The sequence below is a fragment of the Engystomops pustulosus genome, chromosome 11 (genome assembly GCF_040894005.1).
Source record: "Engystomops pustulosus chromosome 11, aEngPut4.maternal, whole genome shotgun sequence".
Lineage (NCBI taxonomy): Eukaryota > Metazoa > Chordata > Amphibia > Anura > Leptodactylidae > Engystomops > Engystomops pustulosus.
In genome coordinates this window covers 63,862,050-63,876,689 of record NC_092421.1, presented here as the reverse complement: position 1 = coordinate 63,876,689, position 14,640 = coordinate 63,862,050, and the positions used below count along the sequence as shown (strand labels likewise).

General features: G+C 40.4%; 1 protein-coding gene across 1 annotated transcript; it reads left to right on the top strand.

Moving 5' to 3' along the window:
• The first annotated feature begins 2,835 nt into the window (after positions 1–2,835).
• Positions 2,836–14,304, top strand: LOC140105713 (mannose-binding protein C-like). Its single transcript, XM_072129739.1, has 5 exons — positions 2,836–3,026; positions 4,608–4,819; positions 11,214–11,330; positions 12,754–12,837; positions 13,890–14,304. The coding sequence occupies exons 2-5, from the start codon at positions 4,621–4,623 to the stop codon at positions 14,273–14,275; spliced, it is 786 nt and encodes a 261-aa protein (XP_071985840.1). The 5' UTR covers positions 2,836–3,026; positions 4,608–4,620; the 3' UTR covers positions 14,276–14,304.
• The last annotated feature ends 336 nt before the right edge of the window (positions 14,305–14,640 follow it).

The following is a 14,640-nucleotide window of genomic DNA, read 5'->3' as shown; positions in this document are numbered from 1 at the left end:
CCCCATTGTGGAAACTACACACCTCAACGTATGAAAAACCACTTTTAAGAAGTTTGTTAACGCTTTACGTGTTTTATAGGGGTTAAAACAAAATGGAGGTGCAGTCTGCAAATTGTAATATTTTTTCACAATACACCCATTTTGGGTGGAAAATTAAACATTTACAATGGATTAAATGAATAAAGGCTCCACAAAGTTTGATACCCAATTCCTCCCGAGTACACGGATACTCTATATGTGGTGGTAACCTGCTGTATGGGCGCACGGCCGGGCATAGAAGGGAAGGAGGCGCCATCCAGATAAGATTTTCTATGTCACATTGTACAGGCTATAATTTTTTTCTTTTTTTTAATGTGGACCTATAGGGGCTTATTTCTTTTGCCACATGAGATGCACTTTTCTGGTACGTAATTTGGGGGAATCTATAGGCTAATTGGTGAGATTTTATTAACTCTTTGTTGGTGGAGGAAATGAAAATCATCACTTTTCAGGAAGATTTTTATGGGGTTTTTTTTTTGCCCGTTTACCATACCATAAAAATAGTATATTATTTTTATTCTTTGGATTGCCACGATTACAAAAAGACCTCATTTATATAGATTTTTTATTTTTTTCCCATTTTTACTGCATAAAAAGTAATTTGGCAAAAATGTTGTTAATTTTAGCATCACCGTCTTTCGTATGCATAACTTTTTTATTTTTCGCCTCACAAATCTGTTTAAGGGCTTATTTTTTGCGAGAAGGATTGTTCTTTTTAGTGGTCTTATTTTAGAGTGCATAACATTTTTTAAATCCCTTTTTAGAGCATTTTTATAGGGTATTAATTGAAAATGATCTTTTTTCTGGAGCTTTTTTTTGTTTTGTTTTTTACGAGGTTCACTTTGCGGATCTAATAACGATTCTGTTTTATTATGCAGATTGTTACGGACGCAGGGATACCAAATATGTGGGGGTTTTGTGTATTTTATTCAATTGTACTGAATAAAAACCAATTTGGAGAAAATCTTGTTCATTTTAGCATCACCATCTTTTCATATGCATAACTTTTTTATTTTTCGGCTGACAAATCTGGTTAGGGGCTTATTTTTTGCGAGAAGAGTTGTTCTTTTTAGTGGGCTTATTTTGGAGTGCATAACATTTTTTACATTACTTTTTAGAGCATTTTTTGATAGGGTATTAATTAAAAATTATCTTTTTTCGGAACATTTTTGCGTTTTTTTTTCTACGGCGTGTACCGTGCGGGTCCAGTAATGATTCTGTTTTATTATACAGATTGTTACGGACGCGGCAATACCAAATATGCGGGGTTTTTTGTGTTTTTGTGTTTTTTATACTTTATTAAGTGTTTTTATGGGAAAGTGACATTTTTGGGGCTTATATTTTTATGTATTTATTTTTTATTTATTATAATATGTAGTGTTAAGTGTTTTTGCATATTTTTACTTATACATACTTGAACTTGAACCAGTGATGCTCTGATCACTGGTTTAAGTTCAATACACTGCTCTACAATACTATTTTATTGTAGAGCAGTGTAAACTGTCTGAGCATGCTCAACCGGAAGGGGTCTGACTGCCATGGAGACCGGGCAGCTCCGGGGCACATGCCAGTCCTCGGAGCTGCCCAGAAGTGGATCGGATCCCCTGGTAAGCGGCACGGGGGATCCGATCCACAGCGCAAACACCCTTACACGCCGCGGTCATGTTTGACCGCGGCGTGTAAGGGGTTAACACCCGCGATCGGAGCCGGCTCCGATCGCGGGTGTTAGCGCAGGCTGTCAGCTGTACTAGACAGCTGACAGCCGCTGCTTCTGGTACCGGCTCCGTTCGTGAGCCGGTGCCAGAAGCAGGACGTTATAGAACGTCCCCGTGCGCTAAGCATCTAGCCCCGGGGACGTACTATAACGTCCTGGTGCGCCTAGGGGTTAACCTTACATGGTGTTGTGTTTTGGAACAGATGCTATACACAAGTTATTCTTAAATGGTTTTGAAAATAAAATACCTAAATCTGTAATTTTATTTTTGTAAGAAATATTGATAAAGTGCTTTTAGGATTTAAAAGGAACCTGGCACCAGGGACCTCATTTTCACTAAAGACGAGTTGCAGAAGCCCATTACACCTGCAGTGCAAATATGCCTTACTGTCTTTTCTAAGCATTTGCATTACAATATAATTGTGTGTTCTAAATTACCCTGCAACCTGACAGAATCCTCTGTGTAGTCCCAGGGGTTGGGCTTTGGTTTGGATGCATTTAAAATAACAACACATGACTTATCTTTGCTGCTCACTCCTCAGCTCTCATTCCCAACCTTTGTGCTCCTGTACAGCTCCTACCTCTTGCTTCCTTACAGAGCTCACAGCCTGGTGAGCTGACATCAGTGGGAGGGGGAGGAGCTGCACATGACCACAAAGGTGGGGGCTGAGAGCTGAGGAGTCTGCAGCACAGACAAATCACATGTTGTTTTTTTTAAATCCATTCAAACCATAGCCCAACCCCTGAGACTACACAGAAGATTCTGTCAGGGTGCACAATTATATTGTAATTCAAATGCTTAGAGAAAGCAGTAAGGCATATGTGCAATGCAGGTGTGATGGGCTTCTACAACTTTTCTTAACTGAAAATGAGGTCCCTGGTGACAGGTTCCCTTTAAGATTTGTGTCACAGGGTTGGCTATGTGTTTTCAAATCTCATTTTACAAATAAACTAAAATATTACGTTCAGGTATATAAAAATAGGCAACATTTTAAACGAGTGAAACACAGTTTAAACACTACAAAAAAAGAGCAAAGTTCAACTGGTGAACTCTGGAAGTGCAAATAGACATTGAGAAAACAAACGGTTTCTGTAAGTGGCTAATCCACATTCATCTTTATTTTCTTTTGTATTGTATTGTTAAACGTATAATCAGAACATTTGGGATGTTGACTAAAAAACCTATGATGCTCCTTTAAATAGTGAACTAGTTGGAAAGATTTGGAACTTGCACCAAAGCAGATTTATTTCTCATTTGTTATGCTGCTTCCTGGTAAGTAAAACTTTATATTTACTTTACATGTTATTTTTTAAAATTTTGTTCCGTAATAAAAATATGTCGATCTATTGTTACAATGTTTTATTTCAGGATTAATTCGATTTTAGCATTTTATGAAAACATGAAATTTATTTCTACTTAAAATTGTGGAAAGAATGGTCGTAAAATGGAATGAGAACACGAGATAATTTGAAGAAAATTAACTGAAAGAAATACATAATATTTTCTTAAATCAAACAAACAATCTAAATATGCCGGACATTAAAGTAAAGTTATATTGATTTCTGTTTTATACATCTTTAGGAAGTTTTTAGTAAATTTTTTTGTAGATTGTTTGCATTTTGTAAACATCCTCTGCTCTTGAGGCTGTTTTAGAAATACAGACGGTCCCCTACTTAAGGACACCCAACTTACAGATGACCCCTAGTTACAGACGGACCTCTACCCCCACTGTGACCTCTGGTGAAGCTCTCTGTGTGTTACTATAGTCCCAGGCTGCAGTGATCAGCTGTAAGGTGTCTGTAATATAGCTTTATTGATAATCATTGGTTCCAATTACAGCGAAAAATTTAGAAACTCCAATTGTCACTGGGGCCAAAAAAAAAAAAATTGTCTAGAATACAATTATAAAATATACAGTTTCGACTTACAAATACAAATTCAACTTAAGAACAAACCTAGGGACCCTATCTTGTATGTAACCCGGGGACTGCCTGTATTGGACTATATGCAGGGATGGATCCGTTCCAGACCTAAAAGTTCTGTCCGGTTTCAGGTTTGGGCACCTGAACGCTTTCCCCCACATTGATCAGGTGCCGGCACTGATCATGGGTATTAACGCCGAGAATGAGGTCGAACGCCGAACTTGAACCAGAATTGTGGCTGGAGTTTGGGGATTCAAACATTGAGTTATACAGGCGGTCCCCTACTTAAGAACACCCGACTTACAGACGACCCCTAGTTACAGACGGACCCCTCTGGGCACTGAGACCTCTGGTGAAGCTCTCTGGATGTTACTATAGTCCCAGGCTGCAATGATCAGCTGTAAGGAGTCTGTAATGAAGCTTTATTGATAATCCTTGGTCCCATTGCAGCAAAAAAATTTGAAACTACAATAGTCACTGGGACAAAACATTTTTTTGTCTTGGTCTACAATTACAAAATATACAGTTTCGACTTACATACAAATTCAACTTAAGAACAAACTTAGGGAACCTATCTTGTACGTAACCCAAGAACTGTCTGTACTCATCCTTCGTAATAAACAATGACTTCCATAAGATGTACAACAATTAGCACCACAAGGGGGCACTAATGTTTTATTTATCATTTCTTACCTGGTTTTGGCTTCAAAAACGGCATAAAAGTACTGAATTTAGAAAACCAGTCATAGTTTTCACACTTCAACATAACTACTTTACATTAAAAAAAAAAAAAACTTTAGACAAGGTCATTAGAAACAATGGTTATTCATCTAGTTCCTATGTTATGAGATTTTTTATTGCTGTGTTTGGACTATGTCGTTTTTACAATTACAGGATCCTAACAATGACTTTACACCTTTTTCTTTCAAAGAAAATCCTGAACAATGAGTTTTATACAGTTTTTAACTTTTTTGCTATATGGACTCTTGGTGAGGGCGCACACAACCACAGATAATGGCAGATGTGAGGAAGTGACCAATACCTGCGCTGTTATATCATGTAGTACACATGGCCACAGCGGATTGCCTGGAAGAGATGGAAGAGATGGCAAAGAAGGAGTCAAAGGAGAAAAGGGAGACCGGGGTTAGTGATTGATAGCATGACACAAAATTCATTTCTGTCTGTATTTTTATTATTCATTGGGCACATGTATCTTTATTTCTGCTTGTCAAATTGTCTTATTTTTGCGACTTTTTTTGTTTTTTGCGACTTTTCACTGAAACTTTTGCTGTTGTTTTTCAAGTACACCTTGGTCTGCACCTTGTGCCTTATGTATCTTTAGTTTCCAGATGTTCTGTGCGACTTTTCACTTTTTTTTGCTTATTTTTCCAACCTTTTTAGGTGCAAAAATCTGCCCCTGGCATCCTGTTTTAACATGTAAATTGGAATCATTTCACATGCTTTAAATGTTTAAAATTTTGCACAGTATCCCCTTTTTTGAAAATTCAGAAATTTTTGCATTTACATTTTTCTTAAAAATGTATTGGTTACTTAAGCCTCTTTAATTGTGTCTTGAAACACATTACAACAGGTGAGGAGAGGTGATTTGCCCAATTACATTACTGTTAACATGGGATGGGAGCTTCCGGTCAGCCGGAGGTAAGTACACATTTGTTATTTTTAAATAGCCCGCCCCAGCCCTAAGAAAATTTGTGTAACTGAATAACCCCTTTAATTTATTCTATGATCATGTACAGAGCCCATGCTGATTGATGGCACACACTGAGGGTCATTTACTAAGGGCCTGATTCACGTTTTCCCGACGTGTTACCCTAATATTTCCGATTTGTGCCGATTTTCCCTGTATTGCCCCGGGATTTTGGCGCACGCGATCGGATTGTGGCGCATCGGCGCTGGCATGCACGCGATGGAAATCGGGGGGGGGGGCTAACGAACACCCAATCGATTTGGAAAAACCGTCGCATTTAAAAAAAAAAAAAGTGTTGCGGGACTCGCGCTTACCTCCACCAGGAATAGGCCGGTGAACTTCAGTGCATTCCGGCGGCCTCGGCGGAGTTCAGTGCTGCAGCGCCACCTGGTGGACGTCGGAGGAACTGCCTTAGTGAATCGCCGGAAGACCCGAATCCACCGCAGAGAACGCGCCGCTGGATCGCGAATGGACCGGGTAAGTTAATCTGCCCCACAGATTTCTGTGTGAATTTTGAATGAAGCTATATTCGTTTTTTCTCTCATTCTAATTTGCCATGGCCCTAGTGTTTTCTAGTCTCACTGTTAGAAGCATAGGTTCCAGTTTTAGAAGAGCAGCTATTCTTAATATCCTCAAGCGTTATAGTGCTGATATTATTTGTCTGCAGGAGTGCTATTAAAATATTGCACCTAGGGATGACAAGTGGCCTTGGTGTCCATGATACTGGTCTGGGGGTGGGAATAGAAGTGCAGGTGTAGGTCTTCTAATAAGAAATCCCAATATTTCAGTACTTGAGTATATAAATATGGTGCCAGGCTGGCTAATGTCTATTGATTTATATTTTTCGAGCCACAGGTTTTGTGTCTTTGGGGTTTATTGTCCTGCAGAGCTACAACATCGGACAACCTTTTTCGGAAAATTTGAAGCTGCATGTTGTGGGTAGGATGGCTCATTGTAAGCTGGGGATTTCAAAAGGTATAAATGATATATGATAGGTATAAATGATAGGCTAGGCTCTTCAGCTGTGAAGTTGGATGCTTCTCCTAATGTTTTGAACAATTTGATTCACGATTTACGGTTTTCTGATGTTGGTGAACAACTTTCAAGTGAGGACAGGTTTACTTTTTTTGCTGTGGGTGGTCAGTGTAAATCAAGGATAGATTCATTTCTCTCCTCGGAGGGACTTAATTGGTGTAAAGTATATACAAAGAAAGTTAGCTTTTCTGACCATGCTGTTTTTTTTGCTGAAATTAATTTTGATGACTAATTTTTGGAAGAGGCGTGTGGAAACTTAAAGGGGTATTCCCATCTGGGCATTCACATTTAATGTAATTCATTTGTCATATGTAAACATTTCTTCAATTGGATGTTATTAAAAAAATGTCTCTGTGTTAAGATAATTTTTCATAAATGTAGCCATGCTGTCCCTTAGAAACCAGATAGCTTCCTCGGATACGGCCACCTCACAATCTAGCAGTGGTGGCCAGACATGCATGTACTATTCAGTCCTGCCTGGCCACCTGGATTCAGCGATCATTACCACAGGACGCCTGCGGGACATGCAGTAACTCCTGGACATTTCATATACAAAAACCTTTTGTTTATTTGGGCAATCCCTTCATCAGAGGTGGTTGTATCCAAGGACACAGTCTTGTTTTTAAGGGACCATATGACTATCATGAGAAATTATCTTCACCCAGGTAAATTTTTTAATAACATCTAATTGAAGAAATCTTTATATATATGGCAGATTAATCAAACTGAATGTTAATGCCCAGACGAGAATACCCCTTTAATGTTAATCTGCTGGAGGATGCGGGAGTGATGAAGGATTTGGAGAAGCTTTTTCTTTTCTGTATCTCTAGTAACAGTAATTTTGTTGATTTGCTTACCTGGTGGGATTGGGCTAAGATTAGGATGTCCTCTTTTCTCAAGAAGGTTGGGGTCTGTAAGGCTGGGACGATAAAGAAAAAAGATGCTAGAAATGTTAAAAGACTTGAACTTCTTTCCAGATTAAGGGATTGTGGGGTGGATGTGAGAAGTGAGATCCAAAAGGTCAAGAATGACATTAATTCCTCTTTGGTAGAGAAGGGGAAGAAGATTATTTTTGCTGCAAAGGTAAATCATCTTGAACAGGATGAGCAGTGTTTCTTTAAAAATTGCTATAAAGCCAAAGGCGTTATCTCTGCTATCCTTGGCAAGGATGGGGAGGTTAGAGGGGATCCTATGATTGCAGAAATTACCAAGTTTTATGATGATCTGTTGGGGGGTTGACAGAGCCGCCTCTCTAGAGGAGATTGAAGAGTATTATTTTCTGACGGCCACGTCCCCAGATTTCTGTTGCGTGAAAGCCGGCGCTGATGCGCCAAATCCGAACGCATGCGCCAAAATCCCAGGGCAATTCGGCGCAAATCGGAAAAATTTGGGAAACCTGGCGGAAAAAAGCGATTCGGACCCTTAGTAAATGAGCCCCAATGTGATGTTTATGTGTTCCTCTAAGAGTGATGTTAATAGAGCAAACCTGAACCTTAGGATTTTTTGTTCAATTTCTGGGATGAAGGTTAATTGGAGCAAGTGTACCGTATTTTCCGGACTATAAGGTGCACTTAAAAGCCTTGGATTTCCGTGGAAATCCAAAGTGCGCCTTATAGTCCGGTGCGCCCTATGTATGGCGCTGGGCAGCGGACCATACTTACATAGGTCCCCGCTACCGGAGACCGGAGACGGCAGATCTCCAGCGGGAACTGCAGACCACGCGGCACGAACAACTTCTGCCGCGTGGTCTGCAGTTCCCGCTGGAGATCTGCTGTCTCCGGTAGCGGGGACCTATGTAAGTATGGTCCGCTGCCCTCCTCCACCTCCCCCTCACCTTCCCCACTCACCTTCCCCGCGTTGCCGCGTCTCGTCGGGTCGCGTCTTCGGGTTGCGTCGCGTCTCTTCTCCGCGTCGCGCCCCTTCGGGTCTCCGCTCCGCCCCCGGACCTCCGCCATGCCCCCGGACCCCGCGCCTTATAGTCCGATGCGCCTTATATATGGAATTATTACATATATAAGGCGCATCGGACTAATGCGCCTTATAGTCCGGTGCGCCTTATAGGCAGAAAAATACGGTAGTTTTTGTCATTTTGGTTAGAAAATAACTTGTAAAATAGATGATGTTCTCCCACCGTAGATGAGATTGCATGAAGTATTGGATCTGAAGGACAAGACTAGCTTTGCCCAACTCGAAAAGAAGGTTGACCAAAAACTTTCCTTTTGTTTCCACAAAAATTCAATTGATAATATATAAACAAACGATACAAACAGGGTCCAATTGTGGACCAAAATGACATGTGATACAATAAAAGTGTTGTGCGTGACTTTCCACATCATAGTTAATATGCAATTTACATTCTTGGAGATAGTACAGTTAAATAGCTTATTTTGGGATCTTGTAGGGTTACTAGGAAAGCCAAGACGAATATCTCCCTTGAGATTCACACGTTGGGGCACATTTACTTAACAGGTCCTGCGAGGTTCACGAAAGTGCATTGTCCGGCGATCATGCACTGTGCCACGATTCACTAAGATCGTGCGCCCGATATCCTGCATGTGTCGCTCCCCGCTCAGGTCCGCCGGAGTTCACCTTCTTCTTCCTGGTGCGTGTAAGTGCATTGTCTTGCGACACAATTTGAAAGTTAAATCCCGCGCTGCGCCAGAAACCAATTGCGTGCGACACAATGCCGGCGCAGAACCCTGTTAAATACCTGTCAAACCTGAAAAATACGGTAAATCTGGGAATAGAACTGCTCATCTGATTAGATACTCTGCAGGCTGGCTCTTGTTACGGTGGCAATGGGTCGCTAAAGATCTAACAAAACCTGTTGCTTTGTGTTTGTCAAGTGATTATGTAGTTCTGAGAGGCTTTATCGAAGAAAGACATCTCGATGTAATCAGTGAACTTGTTTAACCCCTTAACGACTTGGCCTTTTTTATTTTTTTCACTTCCATTTTTCACACCCCACCTTCAAAAATCTATAACTTTTTTATTTTTCCACATAAAGAGCTCTGTTATGGCTTATTTTCTGCGTAACAAATTGCACTTCGTAGTGACGGTATTTAATGTTCCATGGCGCGTACTGGGAAGCGGGAAAAAAATTCCAAATGCAGTGAAAATGGTGAAAAAACACATTTGCAACGTTTTCTTGTGGGCTTGGATTTTACAGCTTTCACTGTGTGCCCCAAATGACATGTCTACTTTATTCTTTGGGTTTCTACGATCACAGGGATACCACATTTGTACAGGTTTTATAATGTTTTCATACATTTAAAAAAATTAAAACCTCCTGTACAAAAATTTTTTTTTTGATTTTGCCATCTTCTGGCGCTAATAACTTTTTCATACTTTGGTGTACCAAGCTGTGGGTGGTGTCATTTTTTGCGACTTTTGATGGCGTTTTCATTGCTATCATTGTTAGGACTGTGCTACCTTTTGATCACTTTTTATTAATTTTTTTATATTTTCCAAAATGGCAAAAAAATGTCATTTTTGACTTTGGACGCTATTTTCCGTTACGGGGTTAAACGCAGTGAAAAACCGTTATTATAGTTTGATAGATCGGACATTTTCGGACGCGGTGATACCTAATGTGTTTATGATTTTTATTGTTTATTAATATTAATATCAGTTCTAGGGAAAGGGGGGTGATTTGAATTTTTAGGTTTTTTTAATATAATTTTTTTTTTTTAAACTTTTTTTTACTTTTACTTTAACTATTTTTCAGACTCCCTAGGGTACTTTAACCCTAGGTTGTCTGATCGATCCTACCATATACTGCCATACTGCAATATGGCAGTATATGGGGATTTTACTCCTCATTCATTACAATGTGCTGATAGCACATTGTAATGAATGGGTTAAAAAGAGACAGCTTCGGGCCTTCGTGAGGCCCGATGCTGTCATGGCAACGGATCACCGCTCCCCGTGACGTCATCGGGGAGCGAAGATCCGCGCCAAGATGGCGGCGCCCATGCGGCGCCATCTTTTTGAAGCCTCCGGCAGCACCGATCGGCTAGCACCGATCGCGGGTGTTACCGGTAAGCCTTTGCTGCAATATGCAGCAAAGACTTGCCGGCTATGGAGAGGGCTCGGCCCGCGAGCCCTCTCCATGCACCGGGACCCGGCGCGCGCCGTACTAGTACGGCGCGCGTCGGGAAGGGGTTAAGGTAGAATATTGGATACATTTAAGAGAAGATGAGCAACAGTGTGATGTCCCACATCTATCTGCGGAAGAGTCCAGGAAAGTGTGGAGCACATTTAAGGTTCCTGGAGTTCCCAACAGGTATATGGAAATTACTTACTTGCATGAGATTTCTCTTCTCAACTGTTGTAAAGCATTTGAAAACGCACGTGTTAACACCACATGACCGCACCCTTACAAGTAACAAATACATTTAAATATGTGAGTGCAAAAATTTCAAAAGAAAAAAAAAACAGCCTAAATTTTCAATGCCCAACAGGTTTATGAAAAAAATTTCAAATATTTAAAGCATGTGAAATAATTCCAATTTATCAAACAGGGTCCATGTAAAAAACGACAGTAAAAAAAAAAATCACACAAATGACAAAAATGAGACAAATACAATAGAATTAAAGCTACACATCCTCCATTGTATCTAGAGATGCATCATTAATATTACTGCACTGTTGTACGTTTTTGGTGTTGCTCTATTTAGTTCTGTATAGTGGTAAAAACCAGGTCAGGTGTGGCTTTGTTTTTGGAAGAAAAAAGCCATGTTTTTCAATCTCTAGACAATCCCTTTAATTTCTGATGTCTGCCATCACATACAGGTCCACAGGGATCCAGAGGAGTTCAGGGACCTCCTGGAAAACTTGGTCCTCCTGGGGAAAAGGGAGAGAAGGGCTCTGTTGGACAAAAAGGGGAGCAGGGTGTCAGCGCTACTTCAGGTAATGTACCTTTATCACAATTGTTTAAGTGTGGATTAAAGAATATGGTTGAGAATCCAAATATTTTTCCTTGTTTGGGTTTATCTACAATAAAAGGTAGGAAAGGAAATAACTGCTGCAAAATGACACTACGCACCAAGTCAGATGGTAATTTCGACACATAAAGACACATAAGCACCAGATTAGGGAACCTTCTTTCTATAGGCGTTGTCTGAAGACAGATTAGTAATGGAAGTGGAAATTCGGAATAATTTCTAAATCCATGCATGGGGCACAAATATGAACTCTCCAGCAACAGAAACCGTGAAGTATTTTAGGCCGCAGTCACACGTTCCGCTAGGCGTCCATTCATAAAGCGACGCTAGCGCACAGGGGGCGGTCCCCTGTGCACGAGCGTCGCGTTATGGATGGACGCTTAGCGGAACATGTGACCACAGCCTAAATGCCTTTCAATTAACCCCTTCCCGTCGCAGCCCTTTTTCGATTTTGCGTTTTAATTTTTCACTTCCCACCTTCAAAAATCTATAACTTTTTTATTTTTCCATGTACAGAGCTTTGTGAGGGCTTGTTTTCTGCATAATATAAATTGCACTTCAAAATGGTGGTATTTAATATTCCATGCTGTGTACTGGGAAGCGGGAAAAAAATCCAAATGCAGTAAAATTGGTGAAAAACGCATTTGTGCCTTTACCATCTTCTGGTGCTAATAACTTTTTCATACTTCAATGTATGTAGCTGTGGGTAGTGTCATTTTTTGTGACTTTTGATGACATTTTCAATACTATCATTTTTAGGACTGTATGACCTTTTTATTAAATTTTTTATATTTTTCAAAATTAAGTTGAAGTAACACTCTAACTAAAAATATGCAATTTATAATGTTGACTTCATGTGATTCTTTCCTTTGAGCTTAGTCCAGCATATTCATGTTCTTTCAGCTCAGTCATGCCTCCAGCTACCTGATAGAGACACTGGCTGTGTGATTCGCTGAAGAGAATTCCTGAGGTAGGTAGAATCAGCTAAGGAATGAGTTAAGAGAGCCACTGAAAAGGGAAATCAAGTTCCTCATTCACACTCCCTCAGGAATTCTCTTCAGCGAGTCACACAGCCAATGTCTTTCTCATGCTCGAGGGAGTAATGTGGCAGCAGGTCCAAGTTGTTTTAGCTGAAGCGAAAGTACTCTCCTTGTCAATCAGGAAGCTGAGGGAACTTGAGTATGCATAGATGCTGAATCTACTTTATAAATAGACTGTGGAACTTTACAGGCATAGAGAAGAACAATATAGGGATAGATAAAGATATGTTTAGTCAGTGTGGTTTAGTGTAACTGATAGGTTCCCTTTAAAGGAAAATTTAATTTTACAAAATTTATTGTTAGCCACAGTGTATCATAAATCTATAAAACAACTTTTTTTTTTTTCAGAGGTTGATGTCGTCAAGGAACAATTAAATACATTTCAGAGAGAATTAGAGACATTTCAAGCAAGCCTTGGGAAATATAAGAAAAGTAATTATACCTTGGTATATATTTTATATGTATGTATAGAATTTTTCCGCATGTTTCATGCATTCTGAAAATAGGTTTTCAAAAAAGGAAGTTTCTTTCTCAGAAATTTTTTTGCTTGACCCGTTTATTTGGTCTTAGGACTCTTAGGACCTAGGACTCTTACACAAATGTGATGTGAAAGCTGTGGGGGGGGGGGGCACTGTGGTAACTATGCAGACACTGTGGCACTGGCCCTGTTGTGGGCACTGTGGCTACTGTGGGTGAACTCACAGTAGCTATGGGGTGGACTTTGGCATCTGTCTGGGGAATTCTGGTGGCTGTGGGGGGCACTGTGGCATGTGGCAGCTGTGGGGGGCACTGTGGCATCTGTAGGGCTACTCTGGCTGCTGTGGGGTCACTCTAAGTATTAGCTGTTTTTTGGGGGGTGCACATACCATGGCAGTGTCTCAGGTAATTTAACAATATAGCTTTGTGGTTGCCCTGAATTGGCTAATACTGTATAAATGTCGGCCCCTTTAAGGTAACCGCAAGGCTGATGTGCCCCCTGAGAAAATGGGGCTTACTTACTAAGGTTCCATCGGGTTTTCCGTCATTTTCGGGGATCGCGCCAGGGATTGCATCGACTGCGATCGGATTGTGTCACAATCGCACCGGCTTTCACGTGACACAAATCAGTCGGCGGGCCGATGGACGGCCGCGCGGGATTTAACAAATTAATTTGTGTCGCATCCAATGCACTTACATGAACCGGGAGGAAGATGTTGAACTCCAGCGGACCTGAGCGGGGAAGCGACACATGCAGGAAATCGGGTGCACAATCTTCATCGCGACAGATGGGCATCCTGGCTGACAACGCACCTCGGGGATCGAGCAGGGACCAGGTAAGTAAATGTGCCCCAATGAGTGTGACACCCCTGCTCTATGAGGTCATTAATAAAAAATATTAACATGAAGGGGGCCCAATATTTCTCAGGCGCTTTCTTTTTTTCTCTTTTCTTCTTCATCTAATTGTTGCATCTTCTCAAGTAGAAATGATCTATTATCTGTTACAGTTCTTCTCTTCCACGGTGGTAAACAGTCCGGTGACAAAGTATTTGTAACTAACGGCTTGGAAGAAAATTTTGAAAATGCTCAGAGGACATGCAGAGAAGCCGGAGGCGTCTTGGCAACCCCAAAAAGCGCAGCAGAAAATAGTGCGACGCAAGAGATACTCAACACCAAGGGAGAATCCGCTAAAGCTTTTCTGGGAATATCAGACTTTCAAGTGGAAGGAATATTTAGATACTTATCAGGAGAAAAGATCATATTTACAAACTGGAACCTAGGAGAACCAAATAATAGCAAGGACAATGAAGACTGCGTGGAGATCCAAGACAATGGGAAATGGAATGACATCCCTTGTAATCTGCTTCGACTAGTTATATGTGAATTCCAATAAAATTTTATCTAAGTGTCCGTAAAATTTCTGAAAACATCTGAATAAACATGTTAAGATGTTTATTCTGTTATAAACAGTATATAAAGATATTCTACCCTAGAAGTACAAGATAGGTTTGTTCTTAAGTTGAATTTGTATATAAGTCGGAACTGTTTACTTTATAAATGTAATCCCAGCCAGAATTTTTTTTGGTCTCTGTGACAATTGGATTTTAAAAATGTTGAATTGGCATAAGAACCAGGATTAACACTAAAGCTTCATTGCAGACCCATTTAATAACTGTTATAACTGTTTATAGTAGCCGAAGGCTAAAGTTAAGTAAATTACCAAAATCCAGTGGTCCGTTTGTAACGAAAGGTCTATAA

Excerpts from the sequence above, each read along its gene's own strand:
- LOC140105713 (XM_072129739.1), top strand. The coding sequence starts at position 4,621 with ATGAGTTTTATACAGTTTTTAACTTTTTTGCTATATGGACTCTTGGTG. Across the intron at positions 11,331-12,753 it reads GGGTGTCAGCGCTACTTCAG|AGGTTGATGTCGTCAAGGAA; the intron begins GTAATGTACCTT and ends TTTTTTTTTCAG. Across the intron at positions 12,838-13,889 it reads CCTTGGGAAATATAAGAAAA|TTCTTCTCTTCCACGGTGGT; the intron begins GTAATTATACCT and ends TATCTGTTACAG.